The 23,449-nt window shown below is 36.2% G+C and overlaps 1 protein-coding gene across 6 annotated transcripts in view; it reads right to left on the bottom strand.

The window, feature by feature from the left end:
* LOC125669920 (uncharacterized) overlaps positions 1 to 18,509 on the bottom strand; it is a 31,914-nt gene extending 13,405 nt beyond the window's left edge. Inside the window, exons 1-10 of one of the 6 annotated variants that reach the window (XM_056162530.1) lie at positions 18,385 to 18,509; positions 17,597 to 17,668; positions 16,588 to 16,725; positions 15,507 to 15,614; positions 13,914 to 14,006; positions 3,588 to 3,731; positions 1,666 to 1,742; positions 1,209 to 1,280; positions 442 to 565; positions 82 to 219 (exon numbers count right to left, since the gene is read on the bottom strand). In XM_056162530.1, coding sequence (XP_056018505.1) covers positions 82 to 219; positions 442 to 565; positions 1,209 to 1,280; positions 1,666 to 1,742; positions 3,588 to 3,731; positions 13,914 to 14,006; positions 15,507 to 15,614; positions 16,588 to 16,725; positions 17,597 to 17,668; positions 18,385 to 18,397 — 979 coding nt within the window. In that variant the 5' untranslated portion in view covers positions 18,398 to 18,509. Of the gene's footprint in view, positions 1 to 81; positions 220 to 441; positions 566 to 1,208; positions 1,281 to 1,665; positions 1,743 to 3,587; positions 3,732 to 9,928; positions 13,135 to 13,913; positions 14,007 to 15,506; positions 15,615 to 16,587; positions 16,726 to 17,260; positions 17,345 to 17,596; positions 17,672 to 18,384 lie in introns of those variants that run through there. The other 5 variants (XM_056162529.1, XM_056162534.1, XM_056162531.1 and 2 more) reach the window with 5 other exon arrangements.
* Positions 18,510 to 23,449: the final 4,940 nt, after the last annotated feature.

Below are 23,449 nucleotides of genomic sequence, written 5' to 3'. Positions count from 1 at the left end.
AACTTATTCTTATACAGAATCAATATGTAAAAAGGTGTACTTGAAAAAGTAAATTCAATATTTGCATCAAAATAATTCTACCGCATTTTCCACACGTGACAGGGCACATTTTTTCAAAACAAGGCACATAACACTCCTTTCTTCCGGAAAAAGAGCAGAAATCGGCATCAATATCTTGGCAGAGATCTAAAGGTGATGGCAAGGGCGTTGTCACTTTCTCTATTCAACAAAAAAGTTATTTTGGGGCGTTAGGTAGCACTTTTAAAGATAACAACACTCTTTTCTGCATATAGACATAGTTAGCGCGAGTTACTAGTTTTTAAAACACAAAACTGAGACGCAGAGTTGTCCTCTAAATACTTTTCTTCAAATCAAAATGCTGATTTAAAGTTTTAGAAACAAGAAATGCAATTTTAGAGATTTTCTGGAAGAGTTGGTCACCTGTGATTGGATTAGGAGTGCTAACGTCCGGGTCATGTTGATTACAGAAGTTTTCATCACAACACCCACCGTCAAACGATATAGACCTTTTGGACTGTACACTGCCGTATAAATCCATGCAGATCTGTCAAGATATAATACCATCTATCACTGGGTCAAATGCTGTCTGACGTGTTTCATACCGATTGTTTGACCGTTCTTGGCACACTGATTTTGACTGCGGATAACTCCGTTTACCTGATCAAGAGTGTGACCAGTCGACAGGGTATGCTTACTCCTACTAGGCACCTGATCCCACCTCTGGTGTGTTCAGGGGTCCGTGTGTACCTAACTATATATTTTGTATTGCTTATAGGAGTTATGAGATTGATCACTGTTCGTTATCTTCACCTTTCATTACAGAGAGAAACCAAACGGTATGCACCTCTTGGGTTTCATACTGTCATATACAAACATGCCTACCAAGCAAAATGAGAAAAAGGGAGAGAACAAAATGATTGACGAGAGGTATTGTTTTTAATTAAAACATGATAAGTTGTAGTGTTTATATTTATTTTAAAACGACGAAGTGGGAAATCATTTTGTAGAAATATGAATGGTATCTTAGGATGGTTAACAATTTCATATAAAATTTCAAAGAATATATAATTCTATTGGCCTAAAACTTATTTTTGGTCATGTAGTTATGATTGACTAAGTTTTCTAACTTTAATGGGACAATTGAACATGCAGGTTATTCCTTTCATTAGGTAAAAAAAAGTACTTACTTGCTTGTCAACACATCCTAATTTGAATTTCTCCACAAGTGACTGGGTGAAAGTTTGTGTTACAATGCAGACCTACAAAAATCAACCCATTGCTGATTGGTGGACCTGAAGGGGGTTACAGGAATTGGAAATCCCCCATGTTGTACAATTTTACCTAAAAACAATATGCCACTTCGAGGGCTGTAACCCCAATTTTAGCCTGGAAAAATACCATTGAAGTCTTACACCTTGAAAATTGTCTAGATCCGCCTATGCCATTGATTGAAACGTACATGCATTTATCCATGATATTTGGTATTTAGAAATAGTATTCGTGAACATGAACATGCTAAATACAGAAGAATTATCTTTCACGAATTCTTCATTAGTTACCTGGTGATATGAAATGTGAGATACCACCTGAAATTTTCTTGGGAGCAGGGACGAATATGGCAAGTGTGGTTTATCATCCTTTTACCTGATTCGATCCACAGGTGGTAGTGTTATGACAGTCTTCTGGCCTGTCAACGGCTTCACAGTGGTAGCATGTCCTTTCTGAAAAAGAGATGTGTGGGTAGTACCGTTGACAAAGGAATCAAATAAAAATCTCATAAAATTGAGTCATTTTGTGTAAATTTCATTTGTTCATTCATTTTTTATGTTGGTAAAGAAAGAATCCTTGAATGCCTTCTCCCAATCCTATTTCAAAACCAAAGTAGGTAGGTAGATTGATTGATTGATTGAATATTGTTTTTACGTCCCTCTCGAGAATATTTCACTCATATGGAGACGTCACCACTGCCGGTAAATTTAGGTCTATGCTCGTCGCTTATGGCCTTTGAGCAGGGAGGGATCTTTATCGTGCCACATCTGCTGTGACACGGGGCCTCGGTTTTTGTGGTCTCATCCGAAGGACCACTCCATTTAGTCGCCTCTTACAACAAGCAAGGGGGTACTGAGGACCTATTCTAATCCGGATCCCCACAGGATAGGTAGGTAGAAAAAATAGATTCTGTTCGTTCTTTTTTATATTTACTTTAATTTGTTTTAAAAAAGATTACATTTAATGATTATTTAAAATGGGCTCAAAACAGCGGGAAAAGACGAAGAAGAAACGTACAAAGAGGTATAGCGCATTAGTATAAGACATGGCCTACAATATAGCGCATTTGCAAACATCCAAATTGTTTCTATAGCCCATGATATTTAGTAAATCTAGCAATAAACAAATACCAATTATAACTGTTCCTGGCAAAAACAGTCATAAATATCGCAAACAAGATCGATGAAATTTACTTATTTTGCATGGGATATCATATATGGAGAATTACTTAATTGGCATTGAAAAAATACGTGTTTGTGTATTTGAACTAACTTAAACCAGAGAAATCTTTAATGGGTTTTGGTTTTTTGATATCATAGTATACTGTCGTATTAAAATCTGTTGGTTTAACTTGGTCTTCATATTAAAAATTGATAATTTGATCTAGTTATCCTATCTTCCAAAAGACTCTGCAAAGTGGCGATATATACACATAAGACAAAAGTTCTTCACAATAACGTACGTAGCCTAGTGGTGTATGCTGAACGGTTTTTGCGTTAAGGGTCTCCGGTTCAATTCTCTAAAATTCCAGATCATTTTTTTCACTTCAGCTAGTTAATTTTTAATCATCGTAATTTCCACAAAATATACACACCAGATATAAACGTATACATGTAGATCTAATCATTGTTGTTCCAACCTCTCTGGTTACCATATTATACATATGAATTTAACGTAGTAATCTACACCTTTCATGAAACAAAAATCTTGAAAACAGTCAAGAAAATATCTTGATACACGATTCAGAAAAATGTCAAACAAATTGAAAATATAAAGATTATGAAAAATATTTGATGTGTTTATAGTGACATATATGCATGTAAGCAGAGAAGGTGGTTGTGAAGTAGTAGAAGAGAAATATCTTGTATATAGTTTATTAATAAAAAGTATTTCTGGTGAATTTTTAGTGCAAAATTAGGGAAATATTTTATATGGTAAACATGTAGAAGCTGTTCCTCATATTTATTTCATAAAGTTGGTTTCCTACATTCAATAATACCCATTGGGTCAAGTAATAAATCTATTAATAGTAATAGGTACTTTCCATTTAAATATGGTAGTAGGCGAAATCCTGGGAAAGGGCGCTATACCTCTTTTCAATAAAAAGACATGGAAAAATTTTGAACGGAGGAGGCGTAGGGGATTCTTTAAATCTGTTGGATGAGAGCAAGCAAACTAGCATTCAATTTAGGCCGACTTCTGTTTTTATGAGGAAGTATCGGACGTCTCCATATGAGTGAAAATTTCTCGAGTGAGACGTTAAGCAAGATACAATCAATCAATCAATCGGTACTCACGACAGTTACAAAATCCCGGACACAATTCGTTAGATATGCAGTCATATTCACACATTTCTGGCTGCAACAACGAACAATTCACGAAGAAGTTGTTTGAGCAATTCATAGGTTCTGCCACTGATGGCGTAAATCTGCTGTAGGTCACTGTAATTAATGAGTATTAGAGTAGTTATAAACCTCGGTTTATCTTAATTATTTTTCCCTCGACCAATATCTGTAAAGAAATTGTGGTCGAATGTGAGTATCGAATATATATATATATATATGACACCAGAATCTTTTAGACTTTTCAAAGTGGTTCTATATATGTCAGAAATGAGTTTGAATTTGAGACAAGATAGCTGTCACACTTCTTAGCTAAATCTAAGGAACATCAATCTATAATCTGAAACAAGTAAACAGATGATCATGAAATAGCTTTCCATACCAATACATGATGTAACCAGCAGTGAAAGACCGTACAACGCCATGTTTCGCACTCCTTATCACATGGTTAAAGATAGTTCTCCCTATCAGTCCTCAACGCAACATCAGGTGTTATCAAATGTTTTCACATAACAAATGGGAATATAGAAGGAAATGGCGCTCGTTACACTCAAAATTAACCTTTAAGTTAGTATATATCTATTACAAAAAAGACAGAAAACTTGTAGAATGACGTTCACATGCCACGGTCTAATAGTAGACGACTTTAAATAATCCCATCCCACCCCCAACCTCCAACGATTGAGGAAAATTAAGTGTGGGGATATTAAGGCATTCAAAGTAAACGGCTCTTTCACTCACACCCTCCCCTTCCACGAATTAGAACTTTGAACATCGGACGAAACATCTTGGTTAGTTTGGGGTTTTTGTTTCGCTTTATTAAGAAATAAGATATCATTTTTTAGTGTTATTGGGATATGACATGAAGTTGGTCACGTGATCAAATTCCAATAACACTCAAAAATGATATTTTATTTCTTACATTTATAATTTCTATTTTGATTTGTGTTCTTACCGAGCTTCCATGATTATTAGCAGATGATCGAAATAATGATCGTATTGGTTCTTTTATTTACCTTCAGTGTGTGCAAGAGAAAATAAAAACTAACTGACAGATTTCCGTTGTAGGATTTTAATGAAGACTCCCACTGCATCGGTACCCTGACGTGAATATAATTTATCGAGCCTCGAAACCAGCCTCCTTATGATCATGCCGAGTCATAGCCGTGATGGCAGTTGCCAGGAAACATCAGGTTAACTTACCATTATAAAGTAAATAGGCTTATAACTCTGTCTACATTTTTTGCTTTTTATGAATTCACCATTCAGATGTTGCAGTTGAGACATAGTTCTAGATGGTATTTAAAACTGCTTAAAATGAAACAACAACAAAAAACGGCATGTTTTATGGTTCTGTTTTATAAATTGATGAAATTTTTGTTTGTTTACAAAATAAACTCTGTAAAAATATCCTGCTGCGTTTGTTTCTGTTACACTGTATGATGTCATTGCAGTGGCGGATCCAGGGTTTATGAAGGGGGGAGGGGCATTTTGGTTGTCAACCTGGAATTTTACTCGCACTATTTCTACTGTTTGAATTTATGGCGAAAGGGGGGGGGGGGGTCTGAATCCCCCACTGCATTGCATAAGCAAGAAGTCAGATGAAAGTGCAGGAACCGACTTTTGAAGCGGTGATTGTTTTCATACGCAAGAAATGACTGGTCACGTGACCAACTTCATGTTACAAGGAATTGAATGTCAATTTCATTAGTACTGTCATATAAGGGAGTGCATTGGCAAACGTAAATACGTCTACATGAATGATGTTACTAATCTTCGAATAAATGGAAAGAATGCATAATTTTACATTTGATTTAGTCATAATACATATTGGTTGATTGTTTTACATTGAATAAGAAATTCAGCATAAATTACCGAATAAAGAGGGGATGTGATGAAATGGGAAACAAAATGAGATGGACTAAAATGGCATGCATGGGACTGTTTGATCCACTTAAGAACCACAACTTAAAACAACAGCACTTGAAACAAGATATTTAAAGAGATGGATCAACGCCATGTTCCCGTATCGACCTTTTACAACTAGGACGATTTGTTTGTTTGTTCATGTAGTTTCTTTTGCCATTGGATTCCCGTGAAGATCCGGGTTAGAATAGGTCCTTGATACCCCTTGCTTGTCGTAAGAGGCGATTAAATGGGGCGGTCCTTAGGATACGACCGTAAAAACCGAGGTCCTGTGTCACAGTAGGTGTTAAACGAAAAAGATCACTCCCTGCTCAGAGGCCGTAAACGCAAAGCGTAGGCCAAAAATTTTCAACCCTTCACCGGCAATGGTATATAACGTTTCCATATGAGTGAAAAATTCTCGAGTAGGACGTTAAACAATATACAATTAATCTCATCCAATTAAAGAATTTTCATGGGACCTCCGCCCTGAAGAATATGTCCGCAATCCGTAGTCCTGAGGATGTCTACCATAACATGGGACCTCTGCCCCAAAGATGATGTCCGAAAGACCAGTGACTTTCATTTCTAATGTCGAGCACTTAGCGAAGAAACAATCACTTCCTCTGTAAAATGTCTTAAGTTTGACGTCGTGATTGAAAATCGAACTCGAAGCAAGTTCCGAAGCGAACGACATTATCACTAGGCTACCATGAACAGTTTAGACTTGGAGCAAGTGAGTTGAAGAATCTTATATCATTTAGTATCCGAAAAGTAGGTACATGTAGTACTTATCAAATGTCAGATTTTTTTCCGAAAGATACCTTTCTATTACAACTACTTCATAGTGTTTTTAATAAAGTAAAAGCGTGTTCTAGTTTATGGAAAATACACCTTGTCTTGATCAGGAGATTAAATATTTACGCTGAATCATTACACATCATCAAATAAGAGGAACTTGTTTTGAGTCTGAACATTGAACCTGATTATTTCCAGGAACCAAACACAGCGGTTGGTGAAAGGATGTGAATACGAAGTGAGGTAGTCAGACAAAGACAGTAGAATGGCGGAACACATGAAAGGTTCAAAGAGAATGGCGGAACACATGGAAGGTCCAAAGAGAATGGCGGAACACATAAAAGGTTAAAAGAGAATGGCGGAACACATGGAAGGTCCAAAGAGAATGGCGGAACACATGGAAGGTCCAAAGAGATTGGCGAAACACATGGAAGATGACTACATTACACACTAAAACGACTGGTAAGTGTTTACGATTGTTGAAGATCACAATGAAATACTGTAAAAAGTATCCATGAATGTGACGAAGACGAATTGGGACGTAAAGACACACAGGCATGAACTTTCACCACGACGTTAAGGAACGCAGTTTTAGCACTCCCTACTTGTTCAAATGAAATGAACCTACAATGTTTACCTTGCCATGCCTGAGGATATGATCTTCGCGAGCTAAGGATAACGATTCATGGTGTATCTTTCAAATAGAGAAAAATAGAGCAACTGTACAACCATCACCTCTCCACTGTGGGACAATATATAAGGCCTAACAATCGGTACGAAACAAGTCACACAGCATTTGACCCAATCATAGGTTGTATTGGCAAACTAGATTGTTATAACGACCATTGAATTTGCGAAATGCTGACTTTAAACGAGACTGTTAAAAGCCCTGCACCATCAACTTGTTTTTCAGTAGCCTTCGTCGATTTAAAAACTGATCATACGCAGAATAAGCTCTTGCTTATCAAATCAGTTGAGAGATATACACACCATATGCAGGTGATAATGGAATATTGCTACATCATAGATATGGGAAGTTAACGATGGAGAAGCTTAAATCATCCCGTTTGTCATCAAGTTGAGTTGTTAGTTTGCCGTTAATATCTACTTTCAATAAAATACCTAAGCATGAAGTAGAGGTGGACGACTCTATGGTGTCTTTTATTTCGAGTTCACAGGGATATATCGAATCGACATATGAATGAACATTATTATTGTTAATAAATAAAGCGTCGTCGATATATCTAAATATCGCAATGAAGGCCACAGCAAGAGATTTTTTTCTTCTCAAGTAGAAGTTTTTCAGTAAATTCTACTTCATAAGAATATAAAAGCAGATCAGCTAACAAAGGAGCACAATTTGTGCCCATGGGAATTCCAATATTTTATGTTCTTGCGAATTGCAGCTGAAATTCAATTACGCCAAAATCATTCTTTTAAGAAATGCAAAGCTAATTTTCCTTGTTTAGCATTAATTTGTTGTGGTTATTAGTATTACCCAAGAGAAGAACACTTTGTACATATATCTGCTAGTGCCTCGTTTAAATTGCATGAAGTTTTGCATACATTGTACCTAATGAAAGGTGAAGATAACAAACAGTAATCAATCTCATAACTTCTATAATCAATACAAAATAGAGAGTTGGGCAAACACGGACTCCTGGACACATCAGAGGTAGGACCAGGTGCCTAAGAGGAATAAACATCCCCTGTCGACCGGTCACACCCGCCGCGAGCCCTATATCTTGATCAAATAAACCGACTTATCCGTAGTCAAAATCAGTGTGCCAAGAACGGCCTAACAATCGGTATGAAACACGTCAGACAGCATTTGACCCAATTTGTATTGGCAGATAGTTATAACGACCATAGAATTTGCGAAATGCTGACTTTAAACGAGATTGTTGAAACTCCTACCATTAACTTGTTTGTCAGTAGCCTGCATCAATTTAAAAACTGACCATACACAGAACAAGCTCTTGTGTATCGAATCTGTTGAGAGATATAACATTTAGAAATTCATTTCAAAATTAAGGATTATCTCCCTCGCGCATAGCTCTTATCCTTAGACGAATTTGACTCCACGTTTTTTTGGCACACTGTGTTTCTCTATAATAGCTCTAAAACTTCATTGTTATTTCGGATTTCAAACATTTCGGTTGAGCATCACTGAGGAAACATTATTTGTCGAAATGCGCATCTGGTGCATCAAAATTGGTACCGTATAAGTTTTACATAAACACCATATGCAGGTGATAATGGAATATTGCTACATCATAAATATGGTAAGTTGACGATGGAGAAGCTGAAATAATCCCGTTTGTCATCAAGTTGAGTTGTTAGTTTGTCGTTAATATCTACTTTCAATAAAATATCTAAGTAAGAAGCAGAAGTGCACGACTCTGTGGTGTATTTAATGTTATTTGTGAAGTTTCCCTGACGGTTCATGGTATTTAACATTGGGGGATTTAGGATTCTATGGGTCTATCAAGACGATCGAAAGTCTGAGTATTCAACACACCAATATGAAGGCAATTTGATACTTCTCTCACCGATATCTCATCATTTTATGAAAAGGAATGTGCCTGGATGAACACATAGTTGAGGGAAAGATCGATGCAGTGTCACAAGTCAGATCGAAGTGGGACCTATAAAGAAATCCAAGTGGAATCCGCATGGGAAAAAGTCTCTGGCGGCTAGCATCTTAATTTTTTAGATGATGAAATGCCCAACACATAATACAAATGGCACAACTTGGCAAAACGCCCAGAACAAAATCAGATGGAAAGGGGAATTGTTGTTGGTCTTTCTTCTAAAGAAAATTAAGAGAAAGAGTGCATTGTAGCTTGTACCTAAAAGACGGTCATCAACCTAATGAAAACATACATCCATTAAATATTCCAAAAATCTACCAAGATGTAAATTATATCAGTTATTTTGTTATTGTTGTTGTTCTCCTTCGTAGAATTTTTTTTATCTTGTAGGGACATCACTAGCTGTAGGTGAAAAGTGAAGATAACGAACAGTGATCAATCTCACAACTCCTATAAGCAACACAAAATAGATATTAGGGCAAACACAGACCCCTGGACATACCAGAGGTGGCTTCATGTGCCTAAAAGGAATACGCATCCCATGTTAATCGGTCACATTCGCCGTAAGCCTTTTATCTTGATAGGGTAAACGGAGTAATCCGTAGTCAAAATGAGTATTTAAAGAACGGCCTTACAATTGGTATGAAACACGTCAGACAGCATTCGACCTAACGACAAGTTTTATTTGCAAATAAGATGATTTTAACGACCATAGAATTTACAAAATGTTGATTTCAGACGAGATTGTAGAAACGTCTGTAGCATCAGCTTATTTCTCAGTAACCTGCCTCGATTCATATGTTGAACATACACAGAACATGCTCTCACGTACCGAATCAGTTGCGAGACATAAACAACATATGCAAGTGATAATGGAATATTGCTACCTAAATATGGGAAGTTGACGATTCCAGAGAAGCTGATTACCGAGTTTTCAGTTTGCCATTCACATCTATGTTCAATAAAATACTAGTATTCAAATAAGAAGCAGACATGGAAGATTTTGTAGTGTCTTTATTTCCAATTCACCGAGATATATCGAATCGAGATATGATTGAACATCGAAAATAAATAAAACGTTGTCGATATATCTAAATGTCGAGTTAAAAGTCACAGCAAGAGTCTTTTCTTTCTTCTCGTGTAGAAGCTTTTGAATAAATTCCACATCATAAAATATAAAAAGGTCGACTAATAAAGGAGCACAATTCGTGCCAATGAGAATTCCAACAGACTGTTGGGTGACTTGATCTCCATAGACCACGTATATATTGTCAATGAGGAACTCCAGCATCTTTTTAATATCAACTTCAGAGTATCTGTCCGTAGAATCAGAGTGGCGTTTAACCAAGTAATTTTTTGAATGAGTGATCACAAGATATGAATAGTTCCGTGTTCCATTTTTATTGAACAAGCAGCTGTCTATAATGTCAAAAGGCTTTATCTTTAATTTATCTCGAGGAATAGTCGTGTAAAGTGTTGAAAAGTCATCATTTTGATGCTGTTGATTTGGGGGAAAGTTTTTTATAATTTTTTTTAGAATCCACTTTTGATTTACACCACTTTTGACATATGTAGTCGCACAGTACTATTTAAATGTGGCTTATCTGGTATGTAACATGAATTACTAAAAGTTCTTTGGAATTTTGTTTTAGTATCCATATTTAATTTACATCACTTTTCGCATATGTTGTGGTACAATACGTCTAAAGTTTCTCCTTTAAAACAGTTAACATATCTGTGAGGAGTAAAGATAGGGGTAGAACATTTAATGGATCCAGCAAGGTTTCTCTGTTTGTAAGGGTTTTTATGAAGTACCTATGCAGGGTGATCGATGCCTAAGAAGCTAAGGTTATTTATCGTGCCAACACCTACTGGGACCTCCGTTTTAAAGTTACATAATTTTCACTTCTAATACCGGGCGTTTGACGAGGGAAGTCACTAGCTATTCTAAACATTTCCGGTTTGACGAAGGAAGTCACTAGCTATTCTAAACATTTCGGGTTTGACGAGGGAAGTCACTAGCTATTCTAAACATTTCCGGTTTGACGAGGGAAGTTACTAGCTACTCTAAACATTTCGGGTTTGACGAGGGAAGTTGCTAGCTATTCTAAACATTTCCGGTTTGACGAGGGAAGTCACTAGCTATTCTAAACATTTCGGGTTTGACGAGGGAAGTCACTAGCTATTCTAAACATTTCCGGTTTGACGAGGGAAGTCACTAGCTATTCTAAACATTTCCGGTTTGACGAAGGAATTCACTAGCTATTCTAAACATTTCGGGTTTGACGAGGGAAGTCACTAGTTACTCTAAACATTTCCGGTTTGACGAGGGAAGTCACTAGCTATTCTAAACATTTCCGGTTTGACGAAGGAATTCACTAGCTATTCTAAACATTTCGGGTTTGACGAGGGAAGTCACTAGTTACTCTAAACATTTCGGGTTTGGCGAGGGAAGTCACTAGCTACTCTAAACATTTCGGGTTTGACGAGGGAAGTCATTAGCTATTCTAAACATTTCCGGTTTGACGAGGGAAGTCACTAGCTATTCTAAACATTTCCGGTTTGATGTATCGAGATCGAGAATGGAACCATGAACCTCCGGGTGTGAAGCTAGCACCCCGATCATTAGACTCCAGTGGATCCTGACAATATCTCCGTTATAAATTCCACATACTGGTAAGGCATTATACCAAGTTTACCGATTGTTGTAGCCTACTATTACATATAAATTTCCAACAGATCCCCAGTTGTAAATATACATATATCACAGAAAAACGGCAAGTTCACCAAACACAAGTTACACATACACAAGTCTTTCATTTGACAATCTTTAAATACAGCAATAATTTGTAGAAAGATTTCTTTATTTTACACTGTCCACATACACGAACAACTTGTAGGAAGACTTCCTTCATATTTGTTAGGCTATTGTTATGAGACTGTGATTTCCACAATAGCTTGATTTGTTATTCCCAGAAGAACATGTGGACTTTGATAGAAAATTATATTTTCAAACTGATGTGATTTTCTTTTGTTGTCGTCCAGACCGTGAACGTCCAGTCTTATTGTGTGAAGGTAAGAGTTAATTTCAAAAGAAAACATTAACTTTTTCATTGCAAAGCTGTTTTTAAAAAATGATGCATCTTGTGTAATCATTGTATCATTATATACGTAATGTACCCAAATATACCGGTTATACAGTTGCACTGAAATACCAAAATATTCAGAATGTTTCGAATACTTTTTCCTTGTTTGTAAATAAATTTGAAAAATAGCCTCTTCTTTGGAATCATTATACTTCAAACCTTTAGCGAATTCACAACTAACGGAAAAATTATAACTCTTCAGATAAAAACGGAATGGATTGATGCTGTATATTTGGCCTGTCGCAGCAATGTGTTTTGCATGATCAGTTTCTCCTCTATCATCGGCTTTCGAATTTCGTCCGCATCTTTTAAATCCAGTGTGCTTTTTATTACTTATAGAGTGTCCTTCGTTTCCCATAAACACATTCTTATTACATGACGGTTCATGAAAAAGGTGCGAAGTAAGAATAGCCGTAATGGCTTTCTTTTTATTCACGACAAAGATTGGCCACAAGTCTTCGCGAAGGTTGTTAATTTTTTCAAGCGTATGTACATATACACCCTCGGGTGCCAGTGTATTAGGCATGTCTGTGGTCTGGAAGCTTGCCTGTTCTACATTGTTATTGTCAGTCATGCTTTTCGACTCTGATGTCGTTTTCAAATGAAGCGTCTTCAAGTAAGCAGAAATATTCTGCTGTAATCTTCGTAATGTTAGTTTGCCAGAAAACTCCGTTCTCTTTCCGTTATCCGACAAAGGTATCTCTTTTATGGTCACGCCATAATTAATGATTGCCAAACAGATTTCATCGTCATGGCACACCAAGACAGACATAACCAATCCATGCTCGTCCTGAATTAATACATTATCATCCAAGAACTGTGTTGGCATGAATCCAATTTGTGATATGACATCTCCAACATCCAGTTTTTCATGTATTGTGTAATATATCATAACTTCTATGTCCATCATGTGAAGAAAGCGTATTGGAACTGAACCTGCTATTCCGTTTAATTTGTGAAGTCTGTCGTGCCAGTAATTAGATCCAGAATTCCTTATAACTTTTCCTCCGTGTACTACTTGTAGATGTGTGGATGAAGTCTGCTGCACCGATAATGAACCTGAGGAAAATATCGCTGATCTTTAGCGAAAAACAGAACAAGGAAACTTTTACGCATTTTCATTATCATCGGAGTTCCAGAAAATGCAGTGCATCATATCTAATGGAACACATTTGTCTTTCACTAATTTACAATCTTTAATACCCAATGATTGCATGAAAAGTTATGTAAATTAGAGAAAGACATATGCATGAATTCAATTAACAAGAGTACCGCAAACAGTACATCACACGCCCGTCGGACAGTGGTGACAAAATTCCAGTGCAATGTCTGTATCCATTATGATAAAAAGTTCAGGAAACTGATCTACTTTTATCCCTAAAGTACCTCACGGTGTACCAATCCAGATGATAAGCAAATTGAATTTGTATTCCTCCAAGAGGAAATTTGTGACTAAATTTCAGGACAATACTTGTATCTGTAACGAAAAATAGTCCGGAAAACTGTTTGACCTACTTTAAGCCCTAAAGTAGGTCACGATGCACCAATCCAGCTGAAATACAAACTCACTCTTACGCTTTTTGAGGGAGAAATTGCGATAAAATTTCAACGAAAAAAGATGACCTCGGACGGACAGCGCCATAACATAATACTTTCCGTTTGACGACAGGTGTATGAAAAGTACATGTGCTGAAAAAAGTATTTTCAGGGGGAAAGGCTTACCGGGGTATTTATTGTATCTAAATCATTATATCGGGAAGGATGAAAGGAATTGTGAAAAATATATTGATCCTCAATCTTCTCCTAATCTCTCAACAAATATGGATGAATACACTTACAAGACATGTTTTCAGTCAGGAAGAATCCAAGTACAAGGGAAAGGAGAGATGCCATGATTGCAAAGAAAATAGCCCAACACAACTTTCCACAAACTGTTATAAAAGAAATAATATTTAGATTTGAAGTTTTAAGTACAACGTATATTTCAAAGGCAATAATCAGATTGTTTTACGGGTTATGATAAATCCATTCTTGGTATCAATTAAAGTTATTCCACCCTCCTGTGATGTCATCAAATTTTGCAAAATCCTTGATTTATTTAGATTTATGCATGATAGGAACATACATTCTGTTGGAGTTTTTTCCAATAGTTATTGTAAAAAAAATCTTGTTAAACATAGATATTCCAAAGGTCTTAAGTTATATATGAATAATCAATGATATGTTTAAAATACTGAATCCAAGGGCATTAACTCTGTTTTTATTGATTTCTTTATCAAGTCCATTATGCGATAGCTTTCCTTTATTTTCCACAGACATTTTATATAGTTTTGTAAAGAAACAGTATTATAAGATTATTATGAATACTATTATATAGCGTTTTATCCAGTTTTTGTGAAATTTTTATAACGCTGTTTAAGAATAAATGCAATTTTCTGACGTTGAGATAAGATTCTGTTTATGTATATCACGCATCTTAATAAATGTGATGACCTATATACACATGTATTTTATTTGATATTTCATTAGTTTTAATTCTAATAAATGGAAATAAAAAAAAACCACTTCCTATACTTTTATCAGATAAAATTTGAGTATGGAGTATGGCCCTTGAGTTAGCTGTTCAGACCCAAAAGGCAAGGCTAAATGGATCATATGGTGAAATTTATTGTATATTACCTTAATCTAAGTTGAAGTTTTTTTTTTAGAGCACTCGGGTGACCTAATGCTATTTGTGCCAGTCTGTTGTCTTGTGTCGTCCAGTATCCGCGTTGTGTGTTGTTGAATTTTTAACACTTTGGCCATTACTTGGAATAAGGGAACAAATATCGTTGATGTTAGATTTCTGTCTTTTTGAGAATGGAATGATAAGGCTACAAACTTTCAAATACTGCAGTCTTTGAAAATATATCTTACTCCGGGGCATATGACATAAAAACTAGGTATATAGTTATAATGAGCATGAAAGCGTCTTTCAAAATTGTGCAAGTCATGGTCCTTGAGTTAGCTGTTCAGACCCAAAGGCAAGGCTAAATGAATCATATGGTGAAAATGCATTAAACTTTCAATTATCTTTTTTTCCCTCCTGAACATCTAGAAAACAAACTAAGTGCAGAGAGAGCATGGAGACCTCGATCAAAATTGTGAATTTCACGACTTCGGGGTCAATTCAGTCTCCAAAGCGGGTCTATATGGATCATAACCTGAATATGCAGTACATCTTTCAAAATTTATATTTTACGCAGTGATACTCGAATGAATGTTAAGGTTCATGAGCCTTTTGTATCTACGTGTATCTTAAAGAATTCATATCTACATGTATTTTAAAGAATTCATATCTACATGTATTTTAAAGAATTCGTGAATTCGGAAGTCATATATACATGGAGTAGCAGTGGATTATTTCAGTGACTAGGTAACTTTGTACTTACTGTACATCGTAACACCTTCTTCTGGTGTAATGTATCTATGGAGAGATGGCTCATACCGTAAATTTCCTCTGTAGCGTGGAATGCGACTACCATTCACAATCACTACCTCTGTAATAATAGAGATGTACTCTGTTAAGTATGGGTCCACCTAAAGATCAGACAAAATCGCACTTTCTGTTCATCGAAATCCATACTAAGTCAGCGTACTATATTAACCAACTGAACAAAGTAGTTTCGTTATATTTCGTCTTGTTCCAGATTATATATGAACATATCATATCTCTGAACTTTGAGAGATGAACGCTTAGTACAAGTCTATACAAAACACAATTAATTTGTATTCCCTTCGAAATCTAAAAACAGCAAAGCGGATATAAAAATATATCATTCCATAATATCAAACAAATGAAAAAGGCATGTTATGAAATAAATACTATATTTTGTAAGGATTAATTAAAAGTTCCAAATCTGCATCATTTTACAGTTTCTGTTTTATCCAACATATCGTCATTTTTTATACCCCTATACTTGTATTTCAATTTTATAATTTATGATTTAAAAGAAAGTTGAGACTTATTCAAATGTTGTAATGCAATAATTTGGTCCAAACATAACACGATTCTGAAAAATGTCTAAATCAATATTTACCTGAAAATTTGTATAAAAATTTAGCATTTGGGCCAATAATTTAAAAATTTAATCTATAACCCCCACTTTTATAAACTCCATTTCAAATTTTAGGACAATGTCTTTATATTTCATGTGCAATTTTAGAAATTAACTTACTCCTAATCTGTTCTTTAAAAAGTCTCAAATTATATATCATGAATTTTTCCGTCTATCAAGTGCAAAAAGGTCATTATCCATTTCCAATCTACTGGTATTAAACTTTTTTTTTATACATGCACCTGTATTGTAATGTTAGAAGACAAAATGATATACCGGTATCTATCTGATGTAATGATTGAATTGTGGTGTTAATGTTGCGTCGACACTAACAGACAAATCAAGTATCTCGAGTAAACTTTATAAAATGAGAATGCAGAGTATTATCGAGGGAAGAAAAAATAATTCACCGTACCTTCTTCAACCTCTGCAGTTCTTTCGATATCATTCTCCTCTTCAGATTCATGCAAGGTGTCGTCTGCGACCTGCGCTCGGCAATTTGGACAATTTCCTCTCATTAAAAGCCATTGTTCAATACAACTTGCATGGAAAACTGAAAATATATTTCGCATCATCCTTCTATTCATTGAAACAATGTACATAGGGATCTTACAAAATGTGCCGATCGTATTGTTCAATATCAAGGTAAGAATTCAAAATAAAACTGCACTGGTCAAGTCATACACTAACTGAAAATTAATGTAGCAATTTTAAGTGCGTCGGAATCACATGTTTAAAAAGTATTCTTTGTAGGGCGACCATCTCGACATCTGAAGAACAAAAAAGGTGAAGATAACGAACAGTGAACAATCTCAAAACTCCTATAAGGAATACAAAATTCAGAGTAGGGCAAACACATACTCCTTGATACACCAGAGGTGGGATCAGATCCCCAGGAGGAGTAAACATCCCCTGTCGACCGATCACACCCGCCGTGAGCCCTTTATCTCGATAATATATTTTATAAACAAACGTAATCCACAGTTAAAATCAGTGTGTAAAGAACGGCCTAACAATTGGTATTATCATTCAAACAACAGCATGACAGCATGACAGTTCGCATCCCTGACCGTGCGAGATTTTCTTACCATGATTACCATATTGCTCATCGATTGGCCGTTTGGTTTCAATGAAATATACACCATTTTGCATATAAAACACAGTACCGACATATACCACCGGAAGCACTGACAAATCGGATTTAATGGCTGTTTACGAGGATTTTACCACAGCATCAGCACGTGGTCTGTCAATGACTACTAGTAAACTAAACTTGAATACTTGAATGAACCGTTTGAAGGTTTTTTATCAATAGCAATTTATTTATATAGCGCTTAAAAATGTTTTCATATCATAATAAATCGTAACATCGCTGTTCTTTTTGTCGAGGAAGCGACCTCTTTCAGATGATTATATAATCATACCATGACTACATTGGAGTGTCTTCCTGTCATCTCCCTCCCTGTAGCTTTCACGACAGATACTGCATTCTTCAACTGCTTGAAAATACATTTATATAAAATTAATTACTTAAGCCTTCAAATATACAGTATTAAGAATTTTCTCCTGGTACCCCAGTCATAGAAATCGGATATTTCTCAATCATGTACAGTCGTATTATCTTTAGAGAAGTCGAGAGGCATAGCCTTCATCGACTTCTCTTCGCAAGCATTCATGTTTTGATTCTGGAAAACGTGTAAATGCCGGAGTCTGTGACGGTTTATGCTTCGACCGAGGTTTCGACTCAGATGTGCCTGGATTTACGCAATAGACAAGTTGTTTTCAAACATTTAACAGTAACGCACAAAACTGTCACAAGGAAATCAACACTTGCTTGCTTTTAATACATTTTCAACCTGTCCCCTGTCCCGGGTTTACGTTAACTGGTCTTGGGAGCTGTCACAACAGGGGACCAGTTAAAAAGCAAGTAAGTTTTTATTTCCTTGTGACAGTTTTGTGCATTGCTGTTAAATGTTTGAAAACAACTTGTTTAGTGCGTAAATTCAGGCACATCCGAGTCGAAACGTCGGTCGAAGCATTAACCGTCACCGACTCCGGCATTTACATGTTTTCCAGAATCAAAACATGAATGCTTGCGAAGAGAAGTCGATGAAGGCTATGCCTCTCGACTTCTCTAAAGAGAATAGTACAGTCGTAGTATTTTGTGTTACATGTGTATGAATTCCTTTCACTTACTGCAATCACAACTTACCTACTTCAGCCATGTTATTCTCAAAATACTACCCCTCTTGTTTTCTTAACTTTAAAATGTAAATAAACGACACATACAGCAAAAGAAAAAGCAAAACTACAATTGAATTCAGATAATTTTATTTTTAGCCAAGGGTTATTTCCAAGTCATTGTGCTATAGATATGAACACGTCATTTGTAATCAATAAGTTGCCAAAATCCATTCACTGTTGTCAACCGCTTATCAATGCGATCAAATGATGCAAATAGGAGCTTTAATTTTTTGTGCATAAGTACCCTGTCTTTCTGTTTTCTAAAGAACCAATAGTAACCGGAGTATTGGCAGCACAAACTTGTCATGTACAGTCATAAAGTTCGTTTCAGATGTCAGAGGTGACGGGATTGTGTTTTACCTAGTGTAAGAATGTACTAACCTGAAGTGTTTACACCATCTCTTTATTCCTTTACCAAACCCAGTTCCATATACATGTTTGTAATGTTGAAACTGATTCGTTATTTCTGAAAGAAGTGGATCAGTCCACATTAAACTGTGAGAATAATTTTTCTTATATCAAACTGAAACAAAACCCAAATGGTATATTATATTGATGACAGACTCGGGCAGATCCAGAAAATATTCAAGTGGGGTGTGACCCAAGTTTTTATCCCCCCCCCCCAAAGACCAGTTTTTGTTTAGAATGTTCAACTGAAGGGGGTGTTGTTCCCCGATCAGACCCCCCACTGAGATTGTACTCGGGCAGGATAACAGCAAGACCTTACCAGCTGTAAATGTGGGGAATTCCAAGCAAGTTCTCGTTCCATGACAAATTTCTTCACGATATAAACTAGTATTAGTACTCAAAACTAAAGAAAAAATAAGAGATGTTTGTAAAACACATACCCCCCCCCCCCCCCACCCGGTGCAAAATTAAAAAGGGTTATTCACACACATCATTTAATTGATAGTAGTATCATCAATTCAAAATATTGAGCAGACAATATCTTCCTATGTCAAGAGTGGATTGACCATGTGACCTAAAAATCAATAGGGGTCATCTACTCCTTATGCTGTACCAGTGTACCAAGTTTGATGTCAATCAAGCTAATAATTCTTAAAATATAGGAGACAATATATTACTATATCCAGGGCAACCATTGACCTTTGACTGTGTGACCTTAAAATCGATAGGGGTCATCTTCTCCTGAAGATGTACCAGTGTGCTAAGTTTGATGTCTGTCAAGCAAAGGGTTACCAAAATATTGAGTGGACAGTATATTACTATGTCCAGTTTGACCCTTGACATTTGACCATGTGACCTCAAGATCAATAGGGATAATCTTCTCCGGAAGATCCATCAGTGTATCAAGTTTGATGTCTGTCAAGCAAAGGGTTCTCAAGATATTGAGCTGACAGTATATTCCAATGTCCAGTTTGACCCTTGATCATGTGACCTCAAAATCAATAGGGGTCATGTTCTCCTGAAGATATACCAGTGTACCAAATTTGATGTCTGTAGAGCAAAGGGTTCTCAAGATATTGAACGGACAGTATATTCCTATGTCCAGTTTGACCCTTAACCTTTAAACATGTGACCTCAAATTCAATAAGGGGCATCTACTCCTTAAGATGTACCAGTGTACCAAGTTTGATGTTTGTCAAGCAAAGGGTTCTCAAGATATGGAGCGGACATTATATTCCTATGTCCAGAGTATATTTAACCTTGACCTTTGGACCTGAAAAACAATAGGGGTCCTCTTCTACTCATAATCAACCCACATATGAAATATTATCATCAAGTGAATGATTCTGAAGATATTGAGCGGATAACATGTGATCTACCGAGCGACCGACATACCGACCGACAAGTGCAAACAATATGCCCCTCTTCTTTGAAGGGGGGCATAAATATTAAATCTGTTTCATGTAAAGAATTATTTTGTAACAGTCATATTTCTTTACTTTTGCACCGAGAGCAAACCAAGGACACACAATTTCGACAATGATTAAATCTCATGTTTAAAGCATACAAACCGATCATGATTGAATTCTTGATTTGTTTTTCTGTTCAATACATCATTTCATCACCTTTTAATTCCCTTATTCTTCTATCGTTTAACTTCTTCTGTCAGTGCTTTCTCCGATTTGGCTGAATGGTATCAGATTAGTCACGTCCGCTTACTGTTGTAATAATGCCAGAACATTTAGTTTAAAAAGCTACCTTTACCTTAGTTTTCGCCACAAAACGAGTCATTCGACGGTATATCTACATCCAGTTAGCAGCTGAAAATAAATAAACTATCTTTCTTTTCAAATACGGGGTGGAGTAAATATGTAGGTGTGTGTGCACGCGTGTGTGTGCAGTGGGTAATACCTGCTAGTGCGACATTGTCAGCTTTAATTTATCATATTCTTTGTACATCTTATCTTCACTTTTTCTTGTATATCATCTTTCATGCTCTATTCACTTAATCCTCTGTATATATATATATATATATATATATATATATATATATATATATATATTCACGTACCCACGCGCCACGTACAAAATTGGTATTCATTTAATTTAGATTAAAGCAATGTAATTTACTCCATATGTAAGTAACACAAACCAAATACTGAATGGTAATTTAGTAAGTCATCCAATGCTTTTATGTTTTGTACAGTAGGTCATCCAATGCCTCTATTTCTTATAAAGTAGGTTATCCAATGCCTCTATTTGTTGTACAGTAGGTCATCCAATGCCTCTATTTCTTATACTGTAGGTTATCCAATGCCTCTATTTGTTATACAGTAGGCCATCCAATGCCTCTATTTGTTGTACAGTAGGTCATCCAATGCCTCTATTTGCTGTACAGTAGGTCATCCAATGCCTCTATTTGTACTATTGTAGGTCATCCAATGCCTCTATTTGTTGTACAGTAGGTCATCCAATACCTCTATTTGTTGTATAGTAGGTCATCCAATACCTCTATTTGTTGTATAGTAGGTCATCCAATACCTCTATTTGTTGTATAGTAGGTCATCCAATGCCTCTATTTGTTGTACAGTAGGTGATCCAATGCCTCTATTTCTTATCAAGTAGGTTATCCAATGCCTCTATTTGTTGTACAGTAGGTCATCCAATGCCTCTATTTGTTGTACAGTAGGTCATTCATTGCATTTGTTGTACAGTAGGTCATCCAATACCTCTATTTGTTGTACAGTTGGTCAACCAATGCCTCTATTTGTTATGCAGTAGGTCATCCAATGCCTCTATTTGTTGTACAGTTGGTCATCCAATGCCTCTATTTGTTGTACAGTAGGTCATCCAATGCCTCTATTTGTTGTACAGTAGGTCATCCAATGCCTCTATTTGTTGTACAGTAGGCCATTCATTGCCTCTATTTGTTATACAGTAGGTCATCCAATGCCTCTATTTGTTGTACAGTAGGTCATCCAATACCTCTATTTGTTATGCAGTAGGTCATCCAATGTCTCTATTTGTTATACAGTAGGTCATCCAATGCCTCTATTTGTAGTATTATAGGTCATCCAATGTCTCTATTTGTTATGCAGTAGGTCATCCAATACTTCCATTTGTTGTACAGTAGGTCATCCAGTGCCTCTATTTCTTATAAAGTGAGTTATCCAATGCCTCTATTTGTTGTACAGTAGGTCATCCAATGCCTCTATTTCTTATACAGTAGGTTATCTAATGCCTCTATTTGTTATACAGTAGGCCATCCAATGCCTCTATTTGTTGTACAATAGGTCATCCATTGCCTCTATTTGTTGTACAGTAGGTCATCCAATGCTTCTATTTGTTGTACAGTAGGTCATCCAATGCTTCTATTTCTTATACAGTAGGCCATCCAATGCCTCTATTTGTGGTACAGTTGGTCATCGAATGCCCATATTTGTTGTACAGTAGGTCATCCAATGCCTCTATTTGTTGTACAGTAGGTCATCCAATGCCTCTATTTGTTATGCAGTAGGTCATCCAATGCCTCTATTTATTGTACAGTTGGTCATCCATTGCCTCTATTTGTTATACAGTAAGTCATCCAATGCCTCTATCTGTTGTACAGTTGGTCATCCAATGCCTGTATTTGTAGTTGACTGTAGAGTTATGGCGTCTCTTTGGTTTTACAGTAGTTTGTCGATATCGTGTGCAGTTTAATATGATATCTCATTTGTTCAGTGAACCTAGTCCCTCTATTTATAGTACAGTTATAGTCTTTCATTGGTTCTAAAACAGTCCATCGATATCCTATAATATAGTACATGTAATGATGTCTTATTGGTTGTATAGAAGTATGTCCATTTCCTGTACAGTTAGTTTGTCCATTAATTGGCTGCACAGCTATGCTGGTCACATATGATTGTACAGTATGAAAAGGTGAATATAACGAACAGTGATCAATGTCATAACTCCTATATTGAATACAAAATATATCGGAGGTGGGATCAGGTGTCTAGGAGAAGTAAGCATCCCCTGTCGACCGGTAACACCCATCTTGAGTCCTACATCTTGATCAGGTACGTGTAAACGGAGTAATCCGTAGTCAAATTCAGCGTGTAAAGAACGGTCGAACATTAGGTATGAAACACGCCAGACAGCATTTGACCCAATGGAATTATAACAAAATGTTGACTTTAAACGAGACTGTTGAAGCCCCTGTAACATCAACTTCTTTGTCAGTAGCCTGCCTCAATTAAAAAACTGATCATACGCAGAACAATATATTGGATATCGAAACAGTTGAGAGATATAAACACCATCTGCAGGTGATAGTGGAATATTGCTACATAAATATGGGAAGTTGACGATGGAGAAGCTGAGGTCATCCCGTTTGTAATAGAGTTAAGTTGTTAGTTTGCCATCAACATCTATGATTAAATAAAATATCTAAGTACGAAGTAAATGTAGAAAACTCTGTGGTGTCTTTTATTTCGAGTTCACTGCGATATATCGAATCTACCTATGAATGAAAATGGCTGTTGTAGATTAAACGTCAATATATCGGGTATCTAAATATCGAGTTGAAGACCACAGCAAGAGATTTTTTCTTCTCGTGTAGAAGCTTTTGAATAAACTCTGAC

Source organism: Ostrea edulis, chromosome 4 (genome assembly GCF_947568905.1).
Source record: "Ostrea edulis chromosome 4, xbOstEdul1.1, whole genome shotgun sequence".
In the NCBI taxonomy this organism is placed as follows: domain Eukaryota; kingdom Metazoa; phylum Mollusca; class Bivalvia; order Ostreida; family Ostreidae; genus Ostrea; species Ostrea edulis.
Note: the sequence above shows the minus strand (reverse complement) of the source record. Positions and strands in the feature narration are given on the sequence as shown.